Below are 24,640 nucleotides of genomic sequence, written 5' to 3'. Positions count from 1 at the left end.
TTATTGCAAAACCCTAACTGTAAAAACGCACCAATATAATTGGATTTTGTATACAGTAGCTAAAGATTCCCACGCTCTCAGTGTGATGGTGAATTTGCCTGGCGGAAGGTTGACAAATCCTCCATCCACTTGCTCTGCCTCAAGAGAAAAACCACACAAACCAGACAGCTAGAATTTGGATCTCTGAAACATTTTTAAATAAGTTGTCCATAGGACAACTGGCTCAGCTCCTTTAGGATATTTCCAGGTTATGCTTTCTACAAGATGTTGGCTGTTTTATCCCATGCTCACTTGCCCCTTTTCTCCCCCCTCCCCAGCATCCAAGGACAAGTAAGGCTCACAGTTTATCAATCTTCCTAAAAACCAGGCTACTCCCCCTTTTATTCCCATAACATTCATCTCATTAAAAACAGGTTAAAACTCATAGTCTTCCTCTGCCATGTCGATAGCCCAGGCAAATTTCTCTCGCTGGGTTTTGTTATATATCTTCTCTATAGGAATTCCCCACTTCTTACACCTGCAGAAGAAGAGATGCTGTTAAGTGTCAGCCCAGCACAGGTTCCCAAAGCCTTGTGGTGCAGCAGAACCCTCCCCAGCACTTCCCTAGCTCAGCTCCGTTACAGGACACGCAGCCACCAGGCAGGACCAGACTTCCACTGCTGCACCCTGCACAACCTGAGCCATCACCTCCCAGCACAGTGCTGGCTACGACTGGCATGTGGCACCTGACCCAAGAGATCCACTGAAAACTTCCCCAAAGCATGTGGAGACAGAAGAGAAGGCCATAAAGAGTCAGACCTCCCTGGCAGCCCAGGGGCACTGCTCTCAGCCACAGCCCTTGCCTACAGACAGTGGGATTACATGCACGTGAAGATGCAGTTCTGCACAGCCCAGGGCAGGCACTTACCAAGCAACAGAGATCCTAGGATCCAGATAGTTGAGTTTGGAGGTGCTCAAGGCGATCTGCTTGTTCTCCTCCCTATCTGTAGCCTGAACCTCCAGCTTCATCAGCTGCTCCTCAATCCTCTGCACTGCTTTTTTCTTGCTCTCCACTGCCCTGGGGTGAGGGAGGAAAAAATAGTTAATGCCTAATGACCTGCTGGGCTTCAGGCAGCAGTGTTGTGGGAAGGCAAAGGGACTCTGCTCCACGTAAGCAATGCTACCAGCCTCAAAAGGCAGTTGTGTCAGCACAGATGGTGACACAAAACACTCAGCACATGCAATTAAGAACCGACATTTTGAAAGATGCAGCACAGAAATCCTAAGCAGTAGTTTTGTTTTAAAGGGTTGGAAGCAACAGCCTCAACTACACTGATGCTACACCCACTTTAAAACCAACCCACCTATCCCTCTGTAATAGTCATGTTGGATTCTGCCTTCAGAGCTCCCTTAACCCAGCAGCCCTGTGACTACTCTGCAGAGCACAGATGGCTTGAAGGCCATTTCTTCATGCACAGAAGAAAGAGGGGATAAGAAAGCTTGAGAAAGTCTTCCCAAATCAATTGGATCACAGGCTGGGGAAACAGAACAGAGGGCTGAAGCACCCATTTTGAGCTCGAGGTGCTGGGAGCATTGCACAGCCTAGTAGGACCAGCCTTACTTTTTAGACTTCTCATCCCTCCGGACCTTGGCATCAGCTTTGGCGCTTTTCAGTTCTCTCCTGGCATCAGCTAACTGCTCCTTCTTGGCATCGATCTAGGAGAGGCAAAACCAGAGGGCGGCACTGTCAACAAGCTGCAGACAACTGTGGCAGTCACCCCTGGGCAGCATGACCAAAGGAGTGAGTTTGTGACCGAGTTCAGAAGTTATCAGCGCTCAGGTGCACTTCTGCAGAACAACGAGGCCACTGGCTTTTCAGTTTGCTGAAAATCCTATCGTAGTGAGGAGTTTCCCTTGGAAAACAGGGTTCCAGTCATTGCCTAAGACAAGGTGGTGTGCTGGCAGAAAGCTCCTGGAAGCCTTCTAATAAAGCTACAACAAAGCAGGCAAAGGGACCTGCCAACAGCCCATCTAGGCAGCTTGCCTATCTTTAATGTATCCCAGCAGTACCAGTCCTGAAAATACCATGGAAGAACGATCCCTCTTCCCTCAGCAGGGATCTGTTCTTGCCTCCAAATCTTTCTGGCTGAAAAGTATTAAAGCTTCAAGCAGTTCTCCACTGGTAAATTTAGGATTCAGGGAGATATAGCATTATGCAGCCCCTTCAGCCAATCCCCTTAAACATCCCCCCAGCTCTAAGATCTAGGGTGAAGGCAGCCATGTTAGGTGTTACAGAAGCAGGGGTCACTGCAGTGCAAACCAGAAGTCCTGATTGTGAAGGTTATTCTAAAGCCAGACCAGAAGCAGACCTAACTCCTTTGGACCTCACGACCTCCACCAGAAACAATTTGCAAAGGAAGAGGTCAAGTCAGAGGGGCACAGTGTGTCACATACACAGCCTGCACTGACAATGGCCTGGGATTCACACAACTGGATGCCCACTCTGAGCTCTTTAGAGGATACAAATCAGAGCTAGGCTGCTGCTCTGAAAGTTTGATGGCAGCAGAACTCAATGTCTGATTAGCAACAGAATAAAGGCGTCTGGTCATGATCTTTATAAGTGTAAGAGTACTACAGCTGAAAGGTGTCCCTTCCAGCACAACACTGTGCTTCTAGAGTCTGCCTCTCCAAGCAGGCCCACCTGATGCAGCACTAATCGATTCCTGACAGGGAAAAGCAGGCTCCGCTTCCATTTCACCTCAAGTGAAAGGAAACACGACTCCTGGGATGCAGCACTTGGAGCCCTGCCCCAACCCAGAGGCTGGGGGGTACCTTGCTCTGCAGGTTCATCATGGACTTCTCAAAGGTCTTCGGTGGAGCCCTCTGGTGGTTACACAAAATGGCAACCGCTCTGTTGGCACGGTTATAGGAAAGGATCTTCGCTGGGATGTTATCATCCGCTGCAAAGCAAAAGAAAGTGGTGAACAGTTCGTGTTCTACAGGGCTGAGCAGCCCCAGCCAGCACTGCCCAACAACTCTACAAGCTCACAATCACTGCAGGAATGACCATGCCCTCTGATGGGACAGTCTCAACACTACACTTGAATCAAAGTGCCAAGAGCCTGACCCCTTCCATTCCAAACCTTAACTCCAACATGTTCACTTTGTACACTTGTTGAAGTGCGAGCTGGCAGTTCTCAGTGTGTCTGTGAATGAGCAGCCAAGAACCATAGGGCTGTTTACAGAGATTGCCTGTCACCTATGGCATTTTACAGTTAACAAGTGGAGATTTGGTAAAGGCCAGGCATAGCCTATCAGGCAAACCGTAGTGTGCTCACAGATGAGCTCTGCACTGTCCCAGCACCAGGCATTTCAACACTCCCACACTAGGAGAACAGCAACCAGGCAGGCAGATAGAAAGTTAAGCCATGTCTGTAGTGCAGGATGGGAACTACAAGGACAGGACTTACGGTTAGTGAGCTCCTTGAGCTGCTGCTGTAGCGTGATGGAGGCATTGTAAGTACGGAATACCTTGGCTGTCAGTCCCTCCATAAGGTCTTGAAGATGTTTATTTAAGATACTGGTCTAAGGAAGCAGAAAGGGGAAAATAGAATTAGAAATGACTACGGAACTGACATCTCTGGGCACACTGATGATGATGATAATACAGCTCATGGCAGAAGCATGGCACACATACTTGGACCTGATACCCAAAGGCCAAAACATCACTGAAGCCACAAGTGAAAAAAGAACTGGTAAGAGTTAGACTAGAATCAAGCACCATGAATAGTCAAAGAACTTTCCTTCACTGTGGAGGTTATGGTTCCCAGCAGGTACAAACATTCCTATCCCATCCCAAGGAGTGTGCTTTAATCACCACGGTGCTCCCATAGAGCAGAGTGCGTTAGGGATGGCTTCTGAAAGTCTGTCAACTCACAATCATCTTTTCCGAGCTGTGAAAAAACCTATCCAAGTCAGAGCCAGCCAGGCTCTCCAAAGTAAAAGCCCATCACTTCAGGAACCTGCAGCCACAGCGAACAATACAGACAACACAATGAGACTCTCACTCAGGTCTCTGAGGCCAGCTCTGGAAAAAAAAAAGACAACCTGCCACTGAAACCATTTTTTGGAACAGAGCAGCTGTTGTTGCCTAGTGCAGAGTGAGCCTGTTTATGGTCCTCTACCACCATTCCCTTCCAAATAACTAGGTGCTTACATTGAGGCGGTCAAAAAGGTCATCCTCAGGCTGCTTGTTCTCCATGAACAGCTGAAGATTCTTAAAAACCTGTAAGAAAAGAAAATCCACACCTTAAGACACCAGGACTGGACAGTGCTGGACAGCAGTAATATGTGAGGAAGTAACACGGCCAAGATGCCATCTCAACTGTTTTCAGGCAACAGTGACAATGCTGGGCCCAACTTCCTAATAGGAGGCAAAGATCCATCTCTTAAGACGATGCTCGTGTTTAAAGTTCTGCCTCAGCAACAGGAGTCCTGGGCATTTAATGCTCTTTATTCTTTTTCCTTTTGATCCAGATTGCAGGAGCCTTGATTCTGTTCTGCTTAGCAGCCTAACTGAGGAGACCTCAAAGCCACCTGCTCCCCTTTCTCTCAATAATTATTCCAACCAAAAAGACATCTGAGCAATTTCCCACAGAGTAAAGCTACCAAAACCCCATCCCTTCGCACTGCAGCGTTAGATGTTTCATCCAATTCCATCTTAAACAAGTCTCATTGGGATGGGAAAATAATTGAAGCCTTTTTGATTATACAGAGACCACTAATCCCAGCTCTGTGTACTCAAATCCCTAGTTTCCAGCTTCTCATCAACACACACATCCTTCCTCTATAGATACCTTACACTGAGAGATTTCTAGATCCACAATAATCAATTCCCCATTGTAATCTCTGAAGAAGAGACATGAAGGGAGACCAACACCAGTACATTGAAACTGAAAAATGTTCTCTTCCTTAAACAAGGGAGTAAGAAGTCTAGCATCTGCTGATTTCTATACCAGCCATAGTATGTGGTTCTTTTTCTCCCATCTTTTTTTGCCAAGAGATCAATATTTGCTGCACTTTGTCATTACAATTAATACAGTACTGTATGCGTGTGATCCAACATACTGTGCTAACTGCAGAGGTGTGCTTACATCCATATAACCAACGTCCTTCTGGACAGTGCCCTCCAGCTCCAACTGCTGGACGGGGATTTATTTTGGAATAAGGCCAAGATATGAAACTGGTAGACAACAAAAAAATAACAGAGAAACACCATCCAAGAAAGTTTTGGCTGGTAGGTCCCAACTAAAGGTGCTACCAGGAAGAAGGGAAGAACATTAATTTGTTTTCTGGCTTGCTGTATCTGACCAGGAAAAAAGCCCCCTATTATTGCCAATAAGACTGCACTGCCCACGTTCTCCTGCAGTTCAGTGGGTGGGTGTGTTCCAGGAGATACCTTACCCTCTTCTCAACAGGGACTTTGTTGTAGTATCGGATGGAGTCTTTTCCGAGGAAGTCAAACTCAACCACGTATTCCTGGCCATCCAGCTCAGGATGCAGCTTGATATGTTCTACTCGCAGAGAGCAGCAGCCCACGGTGTCAGCTGTTTCCCCTTCTTCTTTTTCATTGCCAGCTCTCAGAGCAAGCTACATTTACAACAAGACAAGAGAGGGAAGCATTTCAAACCATCCCAGTAAAGGACAGATGCTAGAGGCTTTCAGAATGTAACGGTGCTATAATCATGAGCGCCCAGTAGAAGGAGGAGAAAATGTATTTGAGTGGAAAAAAACCCAAAACTTTGACAATTTTCAAAAACTCCCTAGATTTTCCTGAAATCTATTTTAAATAATTCTAAAGCCAAAAACTATTTTAACTGTCTCGGCTAATTCAATTTCTAATTGTTTAAGAAAAACCATTAATAGTCATATGAAAACACAGTTATTCAAACAGAAGTTCCATCAGACTATTCTGAATAGGAACTGTTAATTTGGCTGGTCAAAATATCATATAGTAGCAGGCAACAGCTCTACGAGAGCAGGCTTTAAATAGCACCAAGTGATTCAATATAACTTCAGTTTTCTTTATGCAGTGGTGAGAAATTTAGCATAATTATGAAACCTCATGACTATGAGGTCAGCTGAAGAGTTGACAAAGTAGCAGAAATTCCCAGCAGGAAAAAACTGAAACAGCTGGAGACAAAAGGTCCACAAAGCTCCCAGTAATCCAAACGGGAGATTCAGGGACCCAGCTGTGAATTTTGCCTGAGCTAAAACAATGCTGCCTGAAATAACCATGGTCAGTACAATAGTTTATTGCTCTTGATTTCCAGGTAATGGGAAAGGAAAAGGAGATGGAGGCCCGAGCACCAGGAAGTCTCAGGATACCTCAGTAACCGGGCACAGTCCTGCCTTAGGAACTGACAGCAGTTCTGAGTATCCCAAAGGGGCAACAAGGGTGGCAGCGTGCTGGGGGTGAGCCTTACTTTGTCAATGAAGTACAGTGCCACAGCCCTCTGCCGTACTTTCATCTCTTTGGATTTCCAATCTTCTCTGTATTGATTTCGGATTTTATCTACGCACTTCTTCAACCTCCGGGCCGTCTCATACTTTTGCCAGTCCTTCTCACCCTGAGAGAATTGAAATACAGTCAGCATCAGAAAGCAGGCAGAGAACCAGCCCCAATCTGCTTCCCAAGTCGTTACAAGCACGAGGAGCAAACAGTCTCACTGTACAAAAACACTGAGATTTCACTGCTAAAGCAGCTCAGCTCCAAACTGTGCTGCTAGGCAGCTGTAAGCAATTCAGATTTCCAGGATATTAAATGCTTGTACGGAAGCAACTATGAAGACACCAGAGACATTATGTCTTCCATGCTTCTCAATATATAAGTGGTTTCCTCTGCTTTACTCAGATAACGCATTCTTTCAGCTATGTAATTAAGCATCCATAAAATGTAAAGGCAATATCACTCGTTTATCAGTATTATCATATATTTAAGCCACGGCAAAAAGAGGGCATGAATTCACCAGGAACAAAGATTTCCTCCATACCTGTAGGACACGCACCTTTCCAACCCAGGAAAAAATTCCTTACAAAAATGATTTCATGAGAAGAACTTAAATTCTAACCCCTAAATCGAAGACTGCTTCTCTTTCAACAGGCTTTTATGAAACTAATCCACTGTCCAGTTATTTGCTCCCACAGCACAGTTTGTTTTCCTTCAGTCATGAGCTTGTCATCTTCTCAGCCAGAAACGCAGCCAAGCTTTTTATTTTAGGATTGACTTAGGGCCAAAAGAGGATAAAATACCCACCAGGGCTAGTTTGCTCTTGACTAAATTATTTTCTTTTCAGCTAATAGAAGGTACAGGATTCCTATCAGGCATGGCACAATGCTTTTCAAAGAATGTATTTTTAGATTTCATCTGCTGTCCAGTGCTGCGGTTGCATCCTCCCATTTTTTTTCCAAGGGAGAACAGAAGTACTTGTACTTCTTATTCTCTCCTAGCCTGCAGCTATATTTGCATCATGCAGACATGACCAGTAATTTTTTTCTTTTTTCCCAACTAGATTTTTACCTTAATTCTTGAGCTAGGGTTCAACATTATGTATTTGATAGAGCCTTGGATGTTCTCTGTCCATGACACTAGCCAGGTAACCTTGTTATCGTGCCGGACCTCCTTCCATTTGTGTCCTGGTGGAGGGGGAGGGACCTTGGAATCCCTGCACAGAATTGTGTGAATTAGTTAGTAAATGAAAACTATTCAAAGATATTTTAGACATCAAAATGCTTTAAGTAACGGATAGCACCACACAAAGAAAGCACAAGGTAGAGGAACCAAGGCAAAGTAACTACAAATGTTCAGAAGTACGAAATCAAGTGAATCAAAGAGCGTAGTCAAAGATAAAAGTAATTGCTATCAGTGGAACGCACGTTCCTAGGAAGAGCTTTCATTTGTTGACAGTGCAATAGAACAGATGCTTATCAGGGCAGGACTAAAGAAAGGCCCACCAAGATAAGGAGCACGTGTGCTTCTACATGATAAGTATCAGCCTATCCAGGCTTTTAGAAAAGAAGCTGTCCTAAGTACAAAAGGTGCAAAACACCCAAAGCTCACTTGCTGCAGTTAATGATGATGTCTTCTGGCATGATGCGTCTCTTCAACATGCCCATTTTGGGATGGTTCCCCCGGCCTCGGAAGAGACCTGGAGGTTCAATCTTAAAGTTAGCAATCCTCTCTTTGTGGTTGTCCATCACACAGTAACCATATTCCTTCAATAGCCGCTCATTCTCCTCTTTGATTTTCTAGAAAGAGCAAAAGCATGAATCAAACAGCATGGCCAGCACCACATGTCCCTGCATTCCAAGGCTTAGAACATTTCGATATTTGCACTACAGAAACATGGAAGACCAACTCAAATCCAGATTCCCGTCGTGCCAACGCTGCACACACAGGGCCAGCAGACAGCCCAGATAAGTATTCACAACAAACAAGCAGCAAAACAAGCAGGAGCAAGGGCAAGAATGCACAAAAACACTTAAAACTTGTACTTGAGAGAATGGATTAGGGCTGGTGAAGGTGACTGCTTTTTCACAACAGAAGCCATCACATAACACAGCCACAAAGGTTGTCTAAGTTCAACAGCCCCATTACAGTTCTGATGATTTATATTCATTCCCCAGAATAAGCATATTACATCTACTGGATGTTACATTTTGTTGTTAATGTAGAAAACGTTCAGCCTTCTGTGTTTGAACTCAGCATCAGAAAGCAAGCAGAGGAATGTCTTCAGCCTGCTACTGAAGGCATGTCAGGCCTGTGTCAGCAAATGGTCTCGAAGGCAGAACATGGTCTCCTAACTAAGAATGTGCTGAGATTTCACTGCATATTTCTTTGCTTGAACTCTAATAACATGGAAGGAAAAGCTGGGAAAAATACAAACACTGCAGCCCAAAATAAACTATCTGACCCACAGACAGCATTGATGTGCCAGCTATGAAACTTAGCAGTAAAATCCATTCTGCTCTATTCTAAGTAATAGTTACTATGTCTGGGAACTGGGAACGACTCACTCAATGTTTACTGAACAGAAACAGCAATATGACATGAGTTCTCTAATTTGGCAGGACTCCTCTGTCTCCAAAGGCCATACTTTTTCACCCTACCAGGCCCTTCAGAATTACTGTAGCATTGCAGAGGATCAGCAGAGAATCTGGAGATGAGGTTCCAACTTTTAGTTGTAGTATGTCTCAGTCATTCAAAATAAAACAAGAAAAACACTACTTTTCTCTTTACAAGCTGCTGTAGCCATCCTACTGAAAATAAAATTGCATTTTCAGTTGGAAGACTGCATCAAAAAAAGAAGACCTGTTCTCAATATATTTTATTCACTGCTGTCAGGGCTGCATCCCTTCCACTATCCCTGATTTTTCCCCTACAAACCTAAGGATGTCCTAAAATAAAAATTAATCCTTAATTGAACTGCCACTGCTCATTACTGCCATGGACCAAGGCTCCCATTGACATAACACCTCTGACTCTCATCATTTACTTAAGCAAGATCAAGAACCTTAGCCCTATCAATATCATTTTGAGTCAGGATGAAGGTTCAGCTGTAAACAATGCTTTGTGCTACTCGAGCTGCAGAGAAAATATTCCTACAATTAATATGAAAGTTAATATTTTGAAAGCTAGTAAACATTGGCAAAGCGAGTAGAGAAACAATTACACAAAGATGCTGACAAGTCAGCATCAACAATTCCAGAATCCCCTCTGGTACCTGTTTCTCCTCCTTGGACATCTGTTTCCTAGCTTCCGTCTGAGCTTTGAAATACTGGCTCATGTGGGTGAAGTCACACTTGCTGAGGCTGGTGATTGTGCTCTTCTCTTCAGAGGTCATTTCCTAGCAGAAAGAAAGCAGTGCTTTACATTTTCATACGAGATAATAGAGCTTATCCTACCCTTGACAGTTTCAACAGGGACTACAGATAGGTTCTCACAATAATCCCCCAGGAATCCTCAAATTCTTGCACACACTGACTCCAGCTAAGGTCAAACAAAGACAAAAGAAAAAGAAGAGCGCATGCCACGTCGGCCCTCCAGTGGTCTGATCTGTACAAGCACCACCTTGCAAAGTGCTCTCAATTGAACAGCTGCCAGGGCTGTTGAGAGGAAAATCCGGTAGCTTGCCTAAGAGAACTGCATCCATAGGTTTACCTTTCAGCTGACAAGTTCACTGAGGAAGTTCTGGGTTCTAGGTCTTTGGAAAGGGCTTTCTACTGCTACAAAGACTGCTTTCCAAGGGATCTGACAGATCAGCTATGCCCTTCAAGCTTTGCAACAGACAAATTTGGTTTGGAGAAGTCTGACTTTGTCGGTTTAGAAATATATATAAAATAAAATATAAATTCTCTTCCTGGTGAAACCACGGGATGATCTGGAAAGCGCACTTTCAGTTGCCAACAGCTAACTGCTGTGCATGGAACATCAGCCCCTTTCCAGTGCCTAGCACTGAGGGGACACCAGCCATGCCTGCAGTCATCACAGCCCAGGATGACGTGCATACCTTTCTCCAGTCCTTAAAAAAGTTTTTCCTGAAGATCTCCTTCGTAGTGTATTCATGGTCAAGCATTTTTGCAAAGAATGTGGCAACTTCTTCTGCTTTGGTGCTCAGCTTCATGACTTTACCTACAAAGAAAGATTTTTAAAGCATGTGGTTTCCTCTGGAATTTAAACATTAAAAAAGAAAGCAAGAGAGTCTGATGTGAAACAAGCCAGAGATGCAGGGCAGGAAGGGGAAAAGGCCTCCTGCAGGAAACCCTCTGCTGTGGCAGCCTGGTGGTGCGTACGCTCCTGAGGAGATACTGCTGTTTGAAGTGAAAAAGGCAAGGAATGTTATTAATATTCATATTCTGGCACTTGGACATATGGGAAATACAGTCTCTGTATTCCTTTTCAACCCACAGACAGACATGCTCTGGAACACCCCTTCTAGCCTTTAGCTATTTCTAGCTAGGAAGAGCTTTTCCTATATATATTGCAGGCCAAAATAATATATATAGTATGTATCTACACCACGCATAGGCTGAAAAGTGATGCCAATATTTAATTCCTCTTCATCGCAGGGAAACGTATCAGGATTCTGCTAATAGTCTGAGTCCTTTACCGTGGGAACATGTTCCTGTCTCCCCAAATCAGGCTCAAAATACAGTCATTTTTAAGTCAGACTGAGTTTGCAGTGAGCAAGGAGGTCACATTTCAGCTTATCTGCAAGACTGCAGTGCAAACTGAAATCGCTGCAAGGAAAAAGACTAAGGCACGAGGGAAAAGAGGCTGCTGCAGTATCCAAGCTGTGGATCTAACATTCCTATCGAGTCTTTTCGGTCCAGATTGCACTCCTGAGGTGCCTGTGATCCCTGTGAAGGATTTTGCATGCAACTCACATCTCCAGCAAGTTGCAAGGAATATTTGAAGTCCCAGTGGGCTGGCAGACAGTCAACACCTGTGGATTTTGTAATGACTCTTACTGCACAAAAGTCAATACAAGAAGCACCACTGTTGATTCTAAGTTATTGGGAAAAAAAATACAACTTTGATGTTTTTTTTAAAAAGTTACGTCTCCAAAAATAAAGCACGGGAGTTTTCTATAAAACCTTAAGATCTATAAAGACTTGTAAACCAGGACTTCACAAAGGTCCTCCCGATGATCTAAGAATATCCCACAATTAAATGAAACCAACAGAAACTCTGCCAATTTGTAAGCTGCAACCTAAAATACTGCATTTGTTTTCCTACAACAGGAAATGGGGGAAGGGAGAGACAGCAAGGGAAGCTGTTTTTTTCCAGGCTGCAAGTCTAGCTTAAAAGAAGCTATCGAGTAAATAACACATTATGGGGTTTAAATGACTGAAGCTGCTCCCAAATTGCTGAAGAGTAGTATAGGCTCAGTCATCCTTATCTTACCACTTTAACATAGATTCCATTCTACTGAATTTCCACTTTTCATAAAAGTTTGAAAAGGCTCTCACTGGCAGTAATGTATATTTAAAAACAAACAAACAAAAAAGATGTATTTCAGAGCCTTGAGTATTAGTTACTGAACTTAAAATCTGAAAACCAGAGAGCAACCCAGTGACACAAGGGGCAGAAGAGATCACACTGCTGTGACAAACACCACTGCCATCACCCACATCCTTACCTTGCCCCATCTGCAGAAAGAACAGTGCAAGTTTAAGGCACCTTTGTGATACAAGCAGTAGCAAGTTAACCCACTCAAACACGTAGCCAAGTCCTACAAGATGGCTTTTGGCATTTCAAGCTCCTTCACCAAATCGGGTGTTGTAATCACTACCCATAGCTTCAGCAGACATCAGTTAGATGAAAACAAGCAGCCCTGATGCAGTGCAATCGCTAGACAAGGGATGGATTCCTCCAGTGAGAACTGGCAGCTGGCTGGCCAGCCATAGTGTGGTTATTGGATGCTACAAATCATCCTAGGATAATCCCAAAATTAGACAATGCCTTGTAAGCATGGGGAGCAGCCCTCAGCAGCTGCTGCATAAATCAGACATCTGATTTTTATTTTTCCCCCTAGCTTCTCAAGGAAGACTTATGTGATTGCTTTGTTTGCCAGAATCCATCCCTGCCTCTAATTTTTGTGCCCATTGATCAATTTTTACCATGACAAAGACAGATATTGCAAAAATCCCTGCATTTCCTAGAGGCTTTGTGAAATAGGTGGCAGGATAGAAGCTTACTGCTGCCTGTGCCAAAGGGATAATTATAGCATAATTTGCCCTTCTCGTCTCTAGACAGGAGAGATCACACATTCTTCAGCAGAGGAGAAAAAATATTTCCAACATGGTAACAAGTTCTTATCAAACCCTCAGACAGACAGGTGCAGAAAAATAGACATCCTTGATCACTGTGCTACTCGCTTAGAGATAATCTTTACAGGATGAAATCTGTTTATTTCACTATGTTGTCGCTGCAAATGAATGCCACCTATTTCTCAATATTTAAAAATGTGTCATGTCACATGAAAATACCACACTGCTTCTGGACGAGTTCCATGCACAGATGTCCCCTTCACCAAAAATTACATTTCTACCCTTCCAAATGCCTCCCACTTAATTCAATCCTGGGCTAATTTGATCCTTCATTTAACATGATCACAGGGCTACAAGGAAACACACGGGTCATCAAGTCCGGTCTCCAGCAGGTATCACATCATATAATCCCTTCCACATGAGACTAACAACCAGCAATCCCAGCACACTAGAATCCCACATCGTTTAGTTCTACTACTCTCAGTAATTGGTAAATGGGAGCATGACATACACTGGAGGGGTGTATCTTTGAGGCCAGGATGATCTCATGCATTTGTACAAAGTTCTCATCGTCTTTATCAAAATTCAGTAGACTTACTCAGTTAATGTCACCAAATGATTGTGAATTTCAACACAAATTATGGAAATTACAATCAGTGACATTGAAGAAAACAGATGAGCAGTGGTGCAGCGGCTACGGTTATGTACTGTACTGGTCACACACTGCTACTTTGGGCATGAGATCCCCTCACACTGTAAAGAAAGCAGAGAGATTTACCACTTTAACAGTGAGCATAAGTTCATCTCTGTCAAGTCAGCAGAATTCAGCAGACTGTTCCTTTAGTTCTACAGATCCTCCCTTTTCTGAGCTGCTGAGGAACTTCTTCTAAACCAGTCACTGTAACAAGGTCACCTTCTCCTCTCCTCAGTCCCTAGAAGAATGCCCCAAGAATATTCATTTCCCTTCCCAACCTGCTGGAAGTGCAGATTAACTCACCATCATAGTAAAACTTGACATTTTCAGGCAGTGGTTCATATGGTGGAGCAAATACAGGACCTTTATGCTCTAGGAACTTCCATTTAATTCCTTCAGGGTAGCGCTCTTCTTCCCACCTTCAAAATAAAAATACACAACAATATAATTCAGTTTCTGCTCTTTGCTTTGTTATTCTGGGGGTGTAAGAAACAGAAATTCATAAAGTAATGACACTGACTAAGCACAGATATTTACACTTCTTCAGCAGACAAAATCAAAACAACAAACAAGCACAGGAACATCCACAAAGAGAACGCTTTTGGTCACACGTATCTGATGGTCAGTCCTCACCTCCCACTTGCTGCTCTTTTCACAAAAGCACACAGATGAAAAAGCTTAGAACTCTAGAAAATGAAGAATTCAGTCCTGTAAAGCAGTGAGGATCATGCCAAATTAGAGTCAGCTGTGATCTAACATCAGGTCCAGAATGCCTGCTCAGCAAAGCCAAACAATTGTGGTATATTATGCAGCTGCTTTCAGATGTGGGCAAGTGTCCCATTAAGGGCAGAGATAAAGAAACAGATGTTCATTTACAACCTAAACGAGGGCAAACCTGCTTGGACAAGAAAGAAGAAAACCTGCTTTGTCTTTTTAAATTCATTCCAATTTTTGGGGTATGAGAAAGTGTTCTTGAAGAAAAGCAGAGTAGTGAAGAAGATAAGAAGCTTGCCTTAGAGCACCTCTATAAAAACGTTTTGTAAATGATGCATTAGGCAACACAACACAGCAAGGCAGGCGCCGCCAATCCCAGGTTCCAGCTGAACAAACTCACAGAGCCAGCAATTCATTTACAGAGTCACACCAGGCCTGCTTCCTCCCCCAGCTCCCAGTACCCACTGCCCAAGCCACTGATTCCACACTCCCTCCCCTTACTCTTCTTTCATGATTACTAGGACATTACTGTTACATACCGCCGGCACAGGACTCCCTGCTGAGACAGGCTATTTTACCTTAGTGATTCATCAACTGCAAGACCATTAATCTGTCACAGTATTCAGTCTTTGAATTGCACAGACAACTCTGTTGAGCAGCCAAAGACAATAAAATATGTTTAAGCTTCCCTCTTGTGTCAGCCCTATGGAGTAGTTTCCTTCTCAGCACACGTATCTCTGGAAAAGTGATGCACAATTAAATACTTCATTCCTGAAGGGAGATACTGGCCACTGCACAGAAGATGGGCACTGTCCAGAGAAAAGAGCTTCTGCTAGAAAAGGCTCAAAAAAGCTCCACTGGTGCCTTTATGCCAGTAACTTAGGAAGAACAACAATTGTATGGGATAGCACTTCGCTACAGTTAGTTAGGTGCCATCTTTGACTGAAGCACCAGACCTCAACTTTTCTTTTGCGAAGCACAGTGCCATCTTTAACAGCGAAGCACACAAGCCCAGCTGTCAGTACACAACCTGCACGTCACGTTTCAGTGGAGATAAGAAACTGATATTGACATTTGGTCTAGATCCCTAATATTTACAGTCCTAATGATTGTTTTTAAAATTAATTAGAAATTGGAAATCTAAATGTTTTGTCAGATAGATCTAGGCTCTTCTACCCAGAAGCTCTTTCCAGTAAAACATATTTGAACCATCAGTCTCCACGTAGCCAGGGAAACTCTCTACCAGTATTTTTATTCTGCTAAGAAGTAACAAGGGAATCACCTGCAGTGAGTGCTACTTTATAGAACAGGTTTGTCATTCCTAAACATTCTGTTCTTCTTCCTATTCCTGTTTTCTTATTAAGGATGCATGTGCAATCAGTACTAGAAAGATAACTGTTTAAGTAGATAGCTTATAGTAGATAGCACATTATGCTGGGAGGCCTACAAGGAAACACGAGATCCATACGGTGGTTTCCAAGCCCACAGCTACCATGAAGTTTGCTGCCAAAAGACCACAAATAATTCTGAAACCTACTTCCACTTTCCTAAACCTCATACATAAACACCAAGACAAAAGATCAAAAAACCAGCAACTCCACCACCACAAAACACCAACTCACAGCCAAACTGCAGAAGCAGCTCCCGGTCCCATGGCAACATTTGAGCAATGTCTCAGCAGGAGCAGGGAGAATGGTATTTATGAGGAATGTCACTTCCTTAATGTCAGCACAAACTGTGCATCGGTCACCCAGGTTCCATAATCAGGTCTCATCCAAAATCCAAAGATTGCAAAGGAGGATCACGAAGAGAGGAGGGTTGTTTACTTGGAATGCAAATAGGGAAGATTCTTACAAAAAACACAGTATACCTCAGGGATATGTTATTTCACAGTAATTAATTTATTGTAACACAAGGTGGAAGGAATGCTTATAAGGTATAATCCTAGATCATATTCTTCACGCTGAAGAATGTGAAGGGTGTGAAAATGATCTCTGAAAAAGAACTCCACATGTGATGCACAATGCCAGCGTCTTGGGAAAGTTTGGCACCAAGCATCCACGTGAGTGAGGATGGGAATACTCAAGGCAGAAAGCACTTCAAGGAACCAGCCAAGAAAAGACATCAGATTTTCAGAAAACTGACTCAGATGGAACATAAGATGTCCTTAAGAGACACAATCAAAGTGCAGATGAAACCTTGTTCAGCAAAGCCATGCTATACAAAGCTGCAGATGGATGACAGGAACCATCAGCAGAAGAACGCAGTTACCTACTGCCAGATTTTGTAAAACATGCTTTCAAAGGCAATTTTCCCTTCAGCAGGAAGCACAAATTGCAGAGCTTAATGCAGCTACTTGGGATTGTGCTGCTGAGGCAGATGAGGGGAGAAACGTATGGCTTTCCAATAAAGATTGCTGTTGAAGGATACAGACTACAGTAAAAGGGAGCTGTGGTTAACAATATAGCAAAGTTAGACAGAACCAGCAAGGACAGCTGAGACAGAGCCAAAAAGACAAAGATCACAACGCTTGAAGAGACTTTCTGTGGCTTCCTATTCGTTGAAGTCCCTGCAGTTTGTTCATGTCAAAGCACATTATAAAGAGGCTGTCAGAGGAGCCAAGGAAAAGTGAGTGACTCAAGAGAAAAAAGAACAGCCGTTGGGAAAGGCCTGAAAAGCAAATTTCTGGGAGAGAACACAGGTATGAAAAATACTCAAGTGATGATGCTCTATTTGAAGAAGCTGTGGAAAATCAAAGAAATATGCAAAGACTACAAACGCTGCAGAAGGCTTTTTTTTTTTTTTAAGGTGGACTAGTAACAGTGACAATACAAGGGTATAAAAGACTGAGCCTGAAAGGATTTGAGACTGCAAGATGCTCCCTGACATTACAGATCTATTAGAAAAATAAGAAACCAGCCAAATGATCTGAGAAAAGACTGAAACATCTTCCCAAAAAGGTCATAAAAACACATTACAGGAGAGCAGAAAACACACATGCATTAAACTGAGTCCAAACTTCAAAACACACCAGCATTATCTCCTCAAATCTAGCCATAACAATAGGTTACATTACTGCAAATAGTTAAAATAATCCAGCAGGTTTCTTACACAGCACAGTACCAACACAACACAGGCCTGCCTTGCACATGAACCACGAAGCTCCTATCTACTTTTAAAAAAGCTTTTAAAAGTAAAACTCAGTGATTTTTTACTTCAGGATCGTAAGCGAGGAAGTGCTTTCCATTCCATTTCCATTTCAAACTTATTTTCAAAACTTATTTTCCCAACAGCTCGAGCTTCACCACTCACTTGAGCAGCCTTCACCCTCATGCCTGAGGCAGGAGCAGTTTGGAGGGGTGCACAGCTGACATCCAACTAGAAGAGCAAAGTGGTACTCGCTCACATTGCACCCTTTATGTAACACAGAACACCTGCTAGAACACAGCTATGTATGCAACCACACACCTTCATATACTCCTGCTGGTACCTCAAGCTCACAAGCTTTTTCACATTGCTTTGAAGGGTGTAAGTAAAGGCCAGGTTCCAAGTACAAGAATACCAGTAGTGAGTTTTTATGGGTAGTCTCTACATGCGACAGAAGGAAACGTTTCTCATCAGTGGTATAGGAAAAAAGGGATTTGCACTTCTATTTCAGAGGATGAACATACTGAACGAGAAGTTCATTTAGAGTTTACGAAAAAGTAAGCCAATTATTCAGAACAAATCCTCATGAATCAACCAAAAAAAAGGCAGATGTGCTTACTCAGTTAGCATGGGAGGTAACAGTGATAGTGCAGGTGCTGAGGGTAGCCTGCATCATCAATATATAGTTACCATTTCCATTTCTGCTCCTCTTCTTTTTTCGGCTTCTTTCTTTTGTCCACTTCAGGGCTTTTCTTATCTTTGTTCTTAGCTTTCTTTGCTTTGCTGTCCTGTAAAATATTAGAACAACCTAATGCATTCCAGCCCTCTCATCCTCCAGGAAAAGGTGTTTTAAAACTAAACAACTATCTTTTGGCATGCACTAGTTTGACCACAAACAGCTGAATTACTGAAGCCTAAATACAAACAGGATGATCGAAGTGCACGTTTAAGTCAAACTCTGCTGACAGTCACACTTCAAAGTTTTAAACCAAATTATTTACCTTAGAGGTGGAACATATTAAGTGCACACAACAACCACTTATTCTGCCTCACCTGATAAGTGGTAAGTTTGGGCCACGGTGACATGATTGCTTAATTATAGGAACAGCCTCCTTGGTGTGCACTAGTTATATCCACCCTGGCAAATGCTACAGAGCATAAATTACATCACTATGAGGTGGCTTCTTGGAAATAGTATATGCTCTCTATAAAGACACTTTCATTAAACTAGAGAATTAATCAAGTTTCCAGGAGCTGCCTGCAACATGTGCTTCACAAAGGTGCCTTTGCTAGACATAGCAGCATAGTTCTCAAGACTCCAATTATGGCTAACCTCAACACCACCTCCCTTTCCAAATTTACATCCTGGGTTTCATCTAAAAGCTTTAAATGTCTTTCCAGTGACTAACCTAAGCTTTATCTCCTCTGTTTCTGAACAGTCCTACATTACCTGTGCAGTTACCAAGTGTTGTCAGTAAGGCTCTTCTACTCCCTGCAGACTATTCTACTTAGCAGAAAGATTGAACTGCCCGGAACACACTGAATTCTGGAAACATCCCCTCCATCCTTTATTTTAAGTGTAGGAGACAAAGTTCCCCTGACTTTATACATTATGGCTCAGATGAGTTAACCTGCTGGACTGCTACATGCAGCTTTGTCCCAGGACCAATCCTCGCCTCTTTCCCTTTGAATTCGACTCCTCTTGCTCTACACAATTCAAAACCAAATTGTCAGTCTTGCTTTTCTTGCTAGGAGCAAACTTATCTTTCACATTACCTCTTCTTCTTCTTGTTTCCTTTTCTTTGCTTTTTTTATGTCTTCTGTTTTGATTTTCTTGGGTTTGTAGTCAGCGCTGTGAGAACAAAGACTAGCTGATGAAAATCATCCATTTTCCAGTATAAAAATATAAAGTCATACATGTGCAAAATGTGTGTGTTCAAGTTCATAGTATTACTGGCACGTTTAATCTCTGAATAAAATCATTTTGCACTCTGTTCTCAGAAGACTGAATAAGGTTTATCCAGCAGAAAAGCCTATGAAGAATCTAAAATCCATAGGCTCTAACTGCAAATAGTTGCCCAGAAGAAGTTTCAGACTGCTGACACAAAAATTTTACTTGATGAAGAAGCAACTAAAGAGTATTAGCAGTCACCCAGTGATTACATGGGATAGAATAAATCAACAAAAGCTCAGCTGCATGTTTCCCCCAACCCTGCTGTCCCTCTTGTAATCATCAGTCTGGGACCTGCCTCCAAAGCCCACTTTTTGCATTCCCCACTAGTTTGAACAACAGCAAAATTGACTGCTGGCAAATTCTTAATCTTTCCATTGCAGACATGAGATGGGAGGTCACAAAAACTTAACATAAGGCAGCAAAAGATTACACAAAAGAAAAGATGTCACACCCATGTCTCTTGGACACTGGGAAATACCACATTGGAACTGAATGCCACTGTGGGTAAACTCTTCCAAGCCTTTAAGTCTAGGCTACTAATAAGGTCACACTCTAAAAAGCTGGACATACATAGATGGTGACAGATCACAGCATGATGTAACTGGCCTTATATTTTACTGGACAGGCTACTATACATCGGGCAAATCTCACATGAGCTTTCTTTTGACTTGGAGAAAACTCCTCAGCATAATCCACAACATATTTAGACACTTTTAAAAGGGAATCATGCCATGCAGTGCATGTGAGCCTCTCCTCTATGCTGAACAGGATGACTGCATTTTCTTCCTCTTGTGTAGTCATTTGCTCACCCAACAGAAACCACTGCAGCCACTTAGCTACCATTAATACCACACTTACTCAGACTTATGTTTTATAGTCTTCATTGGTCTCTTCTCACTTTCCGCCCCCCCCCCCCCCCCCCCCCATTTACTAACACTGCAGCTCTGCACAGAACTATCTGGAGAAGCAGATAATGGTATTTTTTTCCATGGACAAAAGCTACCCTTATCCTGTTCAGAAAACTTCTAACAGCATGAGGAATTTGGTCTCAGATCTCCAGTTCCCCAGTCCAGGCTGAATATCTCATATCCTACTTGCTCCGTTGGTGTTCTCTTTTTAGAGCCAGGCATTCAAGTCCCCAGTACCCAGGCCACTTACTCGTCATCTTCTCGAGGCCTCTTCAGGGGTTTGGAGTCCTCTTTAGGAGAAGCATAAAACCCGTCATCATCTGGTTCATCTTTAATACGCGGTGGACTACAGAAAGAAACAAATAAAGGTGGTTCTCAACTTCAAAGTGCACGTTTCTTCGTTTAAGAAATGATCAGATGCAAAACAGACACATCTTCTAGTTTGGGAATGGGTCTTCTTCCTCAGATGCCAAAGACCCAAAGTTCTCTCAACTTCTGCAGGCAGCACAAGCAGAAAGGCTTTCAGCATTCCCATATTTTCTATTTTTCAAGCAACATCAAGACCAATTGTTTACACACAGCTTAGATTTCACTGTTTTTACTGAAAGTCTCAAAGAAACAACTGCAGCTTCCAGCACTTTTAAAACAAAACTGAAATTGTGTATCTTGTAGTCAGATAGGAACATTATATAATTTCAGTTCAATATCCTTACTGAGTCTGGTAAAAGACTGCCAAACAAGCAGAGATTTGAAAGCTATATTACTGAATGTTTTGTAAACTAAATATTGATACATATGAAAAAGCAGAGAAGAAAACAAAGATCTGGCAAACTTAAACTGATTAGTCTCTCTTCAGTATCCAAACTGTGGGAAGCAGACAATCCTGTCCCCTTCAAACCACAAGTACTAAATTAAGCTCAGTGCTTTCAGACATAATAATCCCCCTGAACACTAGTAGCAAAAGAAAAATAGGGTATGAGTGGGCACAGAGGCCATCTCTTTAAACAAACTCATTATTTCTAGATTTCACAGAAGCATTTCACTTATCTTCAAAAATAAAAAAGACATCACAAAAAGTCCAAAATTACATTTGGAAGCACTTAATGCCATTTCACTCAGGTACAAAAAGTTACAGTGCTGTCTTGGGCTTTCCTATTCGTATTCAATCAAATTTCTATGTCAAATTGACTCAGTTTCCAAGTCAACATGCAGAATCTGCAATTGGGAGAAAAAAAAGCCGCATTCCGCTTTGTAGATGGCAGGCAGCAAGAGACATTCTGGAGTCTTATTTTAGCTGATAATGTGTCCGTGAAGCAGAACAAGACAGTTTGCTCTTTCACAGCTGTAAAGCCACTGCAGTGCTGAAAGATGCAGAAAGAAAACAGGTATGTTTTCTTTGCTGCTGTTAAGAAGCCATTTCTGTGGGATTGCTAAGACATGAGTCTGCAGTATGCACAGTCGCAAAACATCTACAGAAAAATAGGTATTTGTCCCATCTAATTATTCTTCCTTCCAGGCAGAAACCTCGTACTACTGCTTGTTAGGCTGTTAGGAATTTTATCTCATCTATTTTAACACAGCATTTCCCAACATTTTGTAATAGTGCGAAATGAAGAGTGATCACATTAAAAGAAGAATGATCAAGCTGAAGCTTGACTCGCATTGTTCCCAAGACTGTAATACTGCTTCTCCAACCAAGTCTCAAAGAAGCAAATCAAAACCATCTGAACTTGTAAATGAACGTCTCAGCAGGAGATTGATGGCTCTTCACCAGATTTTGGCCTTGAAGAAGGCACAACTGCAATGATTACTCCGGGTTTCTTTCACAAACTCAGAAGTCACTTTTAGACCAAAAGAGGACCCAGTTACTTTAACGTGAGAACATCCAGCATCTCCAGTGAGAGCAGCACACGCACACAATTCTGCTAAACAGCTGGGCCTGGAAGATCATTGCTTTCTATTTCCAGAGCGTTCCCAAAAGGACCTGGAGAGGGCGCCTCTCTCCTGTGCCACGCACAGCCACAGAGCTGGAGAACGGAAATAAAACAGACAAGGGCACGTGCAAAATGTGGAACGAACCACTACCAGGCCCTGTGACTTAAGACAGGATCCTTCTCCCATTCCTTCTGCATCATAGTGAGACCAAGGAGATGTTGGATTTTTTTTTTTAAGTAGGGTCATGGAACTGGACATATGATTGAAAACTATCTTGAAAGCATATGTGGACACAGCTATCACACCATGGTCCAATGTCAATAGACCAGAGGTACCATCTTAAAAATAACCAATGGCTGGATTTACACAAGTGACAGATCTTAGCTGGTCAAACATTACAACAAACTGATATTTTTCTATCAGTTACTCACTTCATGATTTTAAAAGTAAGACTATTAAGTAATAGTACAATATTTAAGCACAAGTAGCACAATATTGAAGTTCGTTTAGTTCACATATGCTTAAGTTCATTTCTAATTAGTGGCAGGAATTTAGTAGGATGTCCAGACTTGGAAGGTGCTTCTCATTTTACATAACCATCCTTCTTACCCAGAAAGGCTTTAGCCTCTAGTTGCTTACCTTCACAAGGCCATCTCCAAAAGACAGCTTGCAGGGTTCAGGTATCACTTTTACAATTATAACAGAGGTTCTTTCAACTCCAGCTAATATTCTTTCCCATCGTTTAATCCGTTCTCAGCAGAATTTATCTGCTTGGTACCTGGATACACCCAGCACGTGCAGGCAGATATACCAGGTGTTCAAACAGCTCCATCACAAGTCAACGAATGGATCAATTACCAATTTCTTTAATTGAGATGTATATATATCATCTGAAGAGGTCAAAAACATTTTTTTTTCCCCCACGACCAAGAGAGAAGAATCAAAATTCTGAGCAATAAAAAGTCAAAATGCTACTTTTTCCAGATCATAGGCCTTATTGCTTACCTGGAGAAACCATTTTCCTTTTCCTTCTTTATTTTTATATCACCAGAAGATAATTTAATCTGAAAAACATGAAAAGTAGGACCTGATCAGTATTGCCCAGAGCCACTTGTTTTTTCCAACACAAGCAGAGCATTTAACTTACTGAGGGAACCAAAGGGCACTGTGACCAGCACTTTTATCACCTGCAGACTTGAGAGAACTACATGACACACCAAGAATAGCAACAATTTTTGCCGAGTAGTAATCAGAAGTCAGTATTTTCTGGCTCTTGGCTTTTTACTGAAGGAACTGAAGCATACAATTCATGCAGCATTCACTACTCATCTCTGTTGGTCCTCACACAGCAATGCAATTAATAGATTTTCTTAATCTTGTCTCTGAATCTTAAGTTTGTCAAAATACTAACATGGAAAAATGTAAAAGAAATGGACACGGCTCCACTGTGAAACTGTCTTCGCTCACAATATCTGCAAATAAAGCCCTTGTAATCTCTCATCTGGCACCCCACAAAGCACATCTCCAGTCCTCAGGGCTGGGATACATCTCTCCAGGTCCACAAAACTTGGAAGTGCAAGCAACATGTACCCACTGACTTTTTCTTCTTCTTTACCATTCAGCTGTGTGAAACAGGCTCATCCTCTTGTCTCCCCTGCAGGAGACACCTACCTTTTCTTCCTTTCTCTTCTCCTTGTCTTTGTCTTTGTGTTTGTCTTTGTGTTTCTCTGAGCTGCCATCTTTGTGTTTGGTTTTCTCCTTGTCTTTATGTTTCTTTTCCGAGGAGTCTTTGTGCTCACTGCAAGACAAGAGCATGTTTGGGGATGCCTGAGAAGAACTGAGCAATACAGTTAAATCCCAATGATAAGAACAGAGCCAGAAGTTCCAATCATTACCAGCCCCAAAACAAAGGTGATCACTAGCAGGAAGATCCAGCAGTCTCTTGTTACAGGTCATCCATCCTCCTCAAGAAGAGGATCAGGAAGGGAATATACCACAAAACCGCAACAAGCAGTTCACATCAGGAAACCCTGTCAGCCTGTGCTGCCAACAAGATCCTCAGTCACTACACTTTAAGTTCAGTGCTTTAGGTTCAATTCCCACTGTTTCTGCTTTTCTTTACGTCCACATAAAGGTCAGTGAAATAGATCTGCCCGTCTCATCAATGCCCATATGAGCTTTCATTCAGGCATGAGTTTATCTTTTTAACAGCTCTCATCTCTGAAAGTAAGAGAAAGATCACTGATCTTTACTATTCCCAAACAGATGGGAAAGTAGTGCAGACAGGATATGTGATGTCCTTGTGTTTATACAGAGCTAAACAGAAAAGGCTGTGAGGACTGCCTGAGCCCACCCTAGGCTGAAGCAGGTCAAAGGCACAGAGGAAATCAGTCTCTCTTCTCGTCGGGCAATAGCTCACCAAGTGAGCTGCCTTGCTCACACTGCTGGTTCCCAGTCCTCCACCCTTGGCTCGCTCCA

At 42.6% G+C, this 24,640-nt stretch overlaps 1 protein-coding gene across 1 annotated transcript in view; it reads right to left on the bottom strand.

The window, feature by feature from the left end:
* Window positions 1-414: 414 nt before the first annotated feature.
* TOP1 (DNA topoisomerase I) overlaps window positions 415-24,640 on the bottom strand; it is a gene marked incomplete at both ends in the record, with an annotated part of 60,566 nt that continues 36,340 nt past the window's right edge. The window contains 18 exons of the mRNA XM_079543503.1: window positions 415-517; window positions 908-1,057; window positions 1,601-1,695; window positions 2,812-2,939; window positions 3,450-3,564; window positions 4,196-4,264; window positions 5,443-5,628; window positions 6,465-6,608; window positions 7,559-7,703; window positions 8,099-8,286; window positions 9,762-9,884; window positions 10,548-10,669; window positions 13,808-13,923; window positions 18,056-18,153; window positions 19,142-19,217; window positions 20,478-20,573; window positions 23,168-23,226; window positions 23,834-23,960. Of these exons, the coding sequence (XP_079399629.1) occupies window positions 415-517; window positions 908-1,057; window positions 1,601-1,695; window positions 2,812-2,939; window positions 3,450-3,564; window positions 4,196-4,264; window positions 5,443-5,628; window positions 6,465-6,608; window positions 7,559-7,703; window positions 8,099-8,286; window positions 9,762-9,884; window positions 10,548-10,669; window positions 13,808-13,923; window positions 18,056-18,153; window positions 19,142-19,217; window positions 20,478-20,573; window positions 23,168-23,226; window positions 23,834-23,960 (2,140 nt within the window). The remainder of the gene's footprint in view (window positions 518-907; window positions 1,058-1,600; window positions 1,696-2,811; window positions 2,940-3,449; window positions 3,565-4,195; window positions 4,265-5,442; window positions 5,629-6,464; window positions 6,609-7,558; window positions 7,704-8,098; window positions 8,287-9,761; window positions 9,885-10,547; window positions 10,670-13,807; window positions 13,924-18,055; window positions 18,154-19,141; window positions 19,218-20,477; window positions 20,574-23,167; window positions 23,227-23,833; window positions 23,961-24,640) is intronic.

The sequence above is a fragment of the Tetrao urogallus genome, assembly GCF_951394365.1.
Source record: "Tetrao urogallus genome assembly, chromosome: 16".
NCBI classification, from domain to species: Eukaryota; Metazoa; Chordata; class Aves; order Galliformes; family Phasianidae; genus Tetrao; species Tetrao urogallus.
The sequence above is the reverse complement of the archived record's forward strand: the minus strand, read 5'-3'. Positions and strand labels throughout refer to the sequence as shown.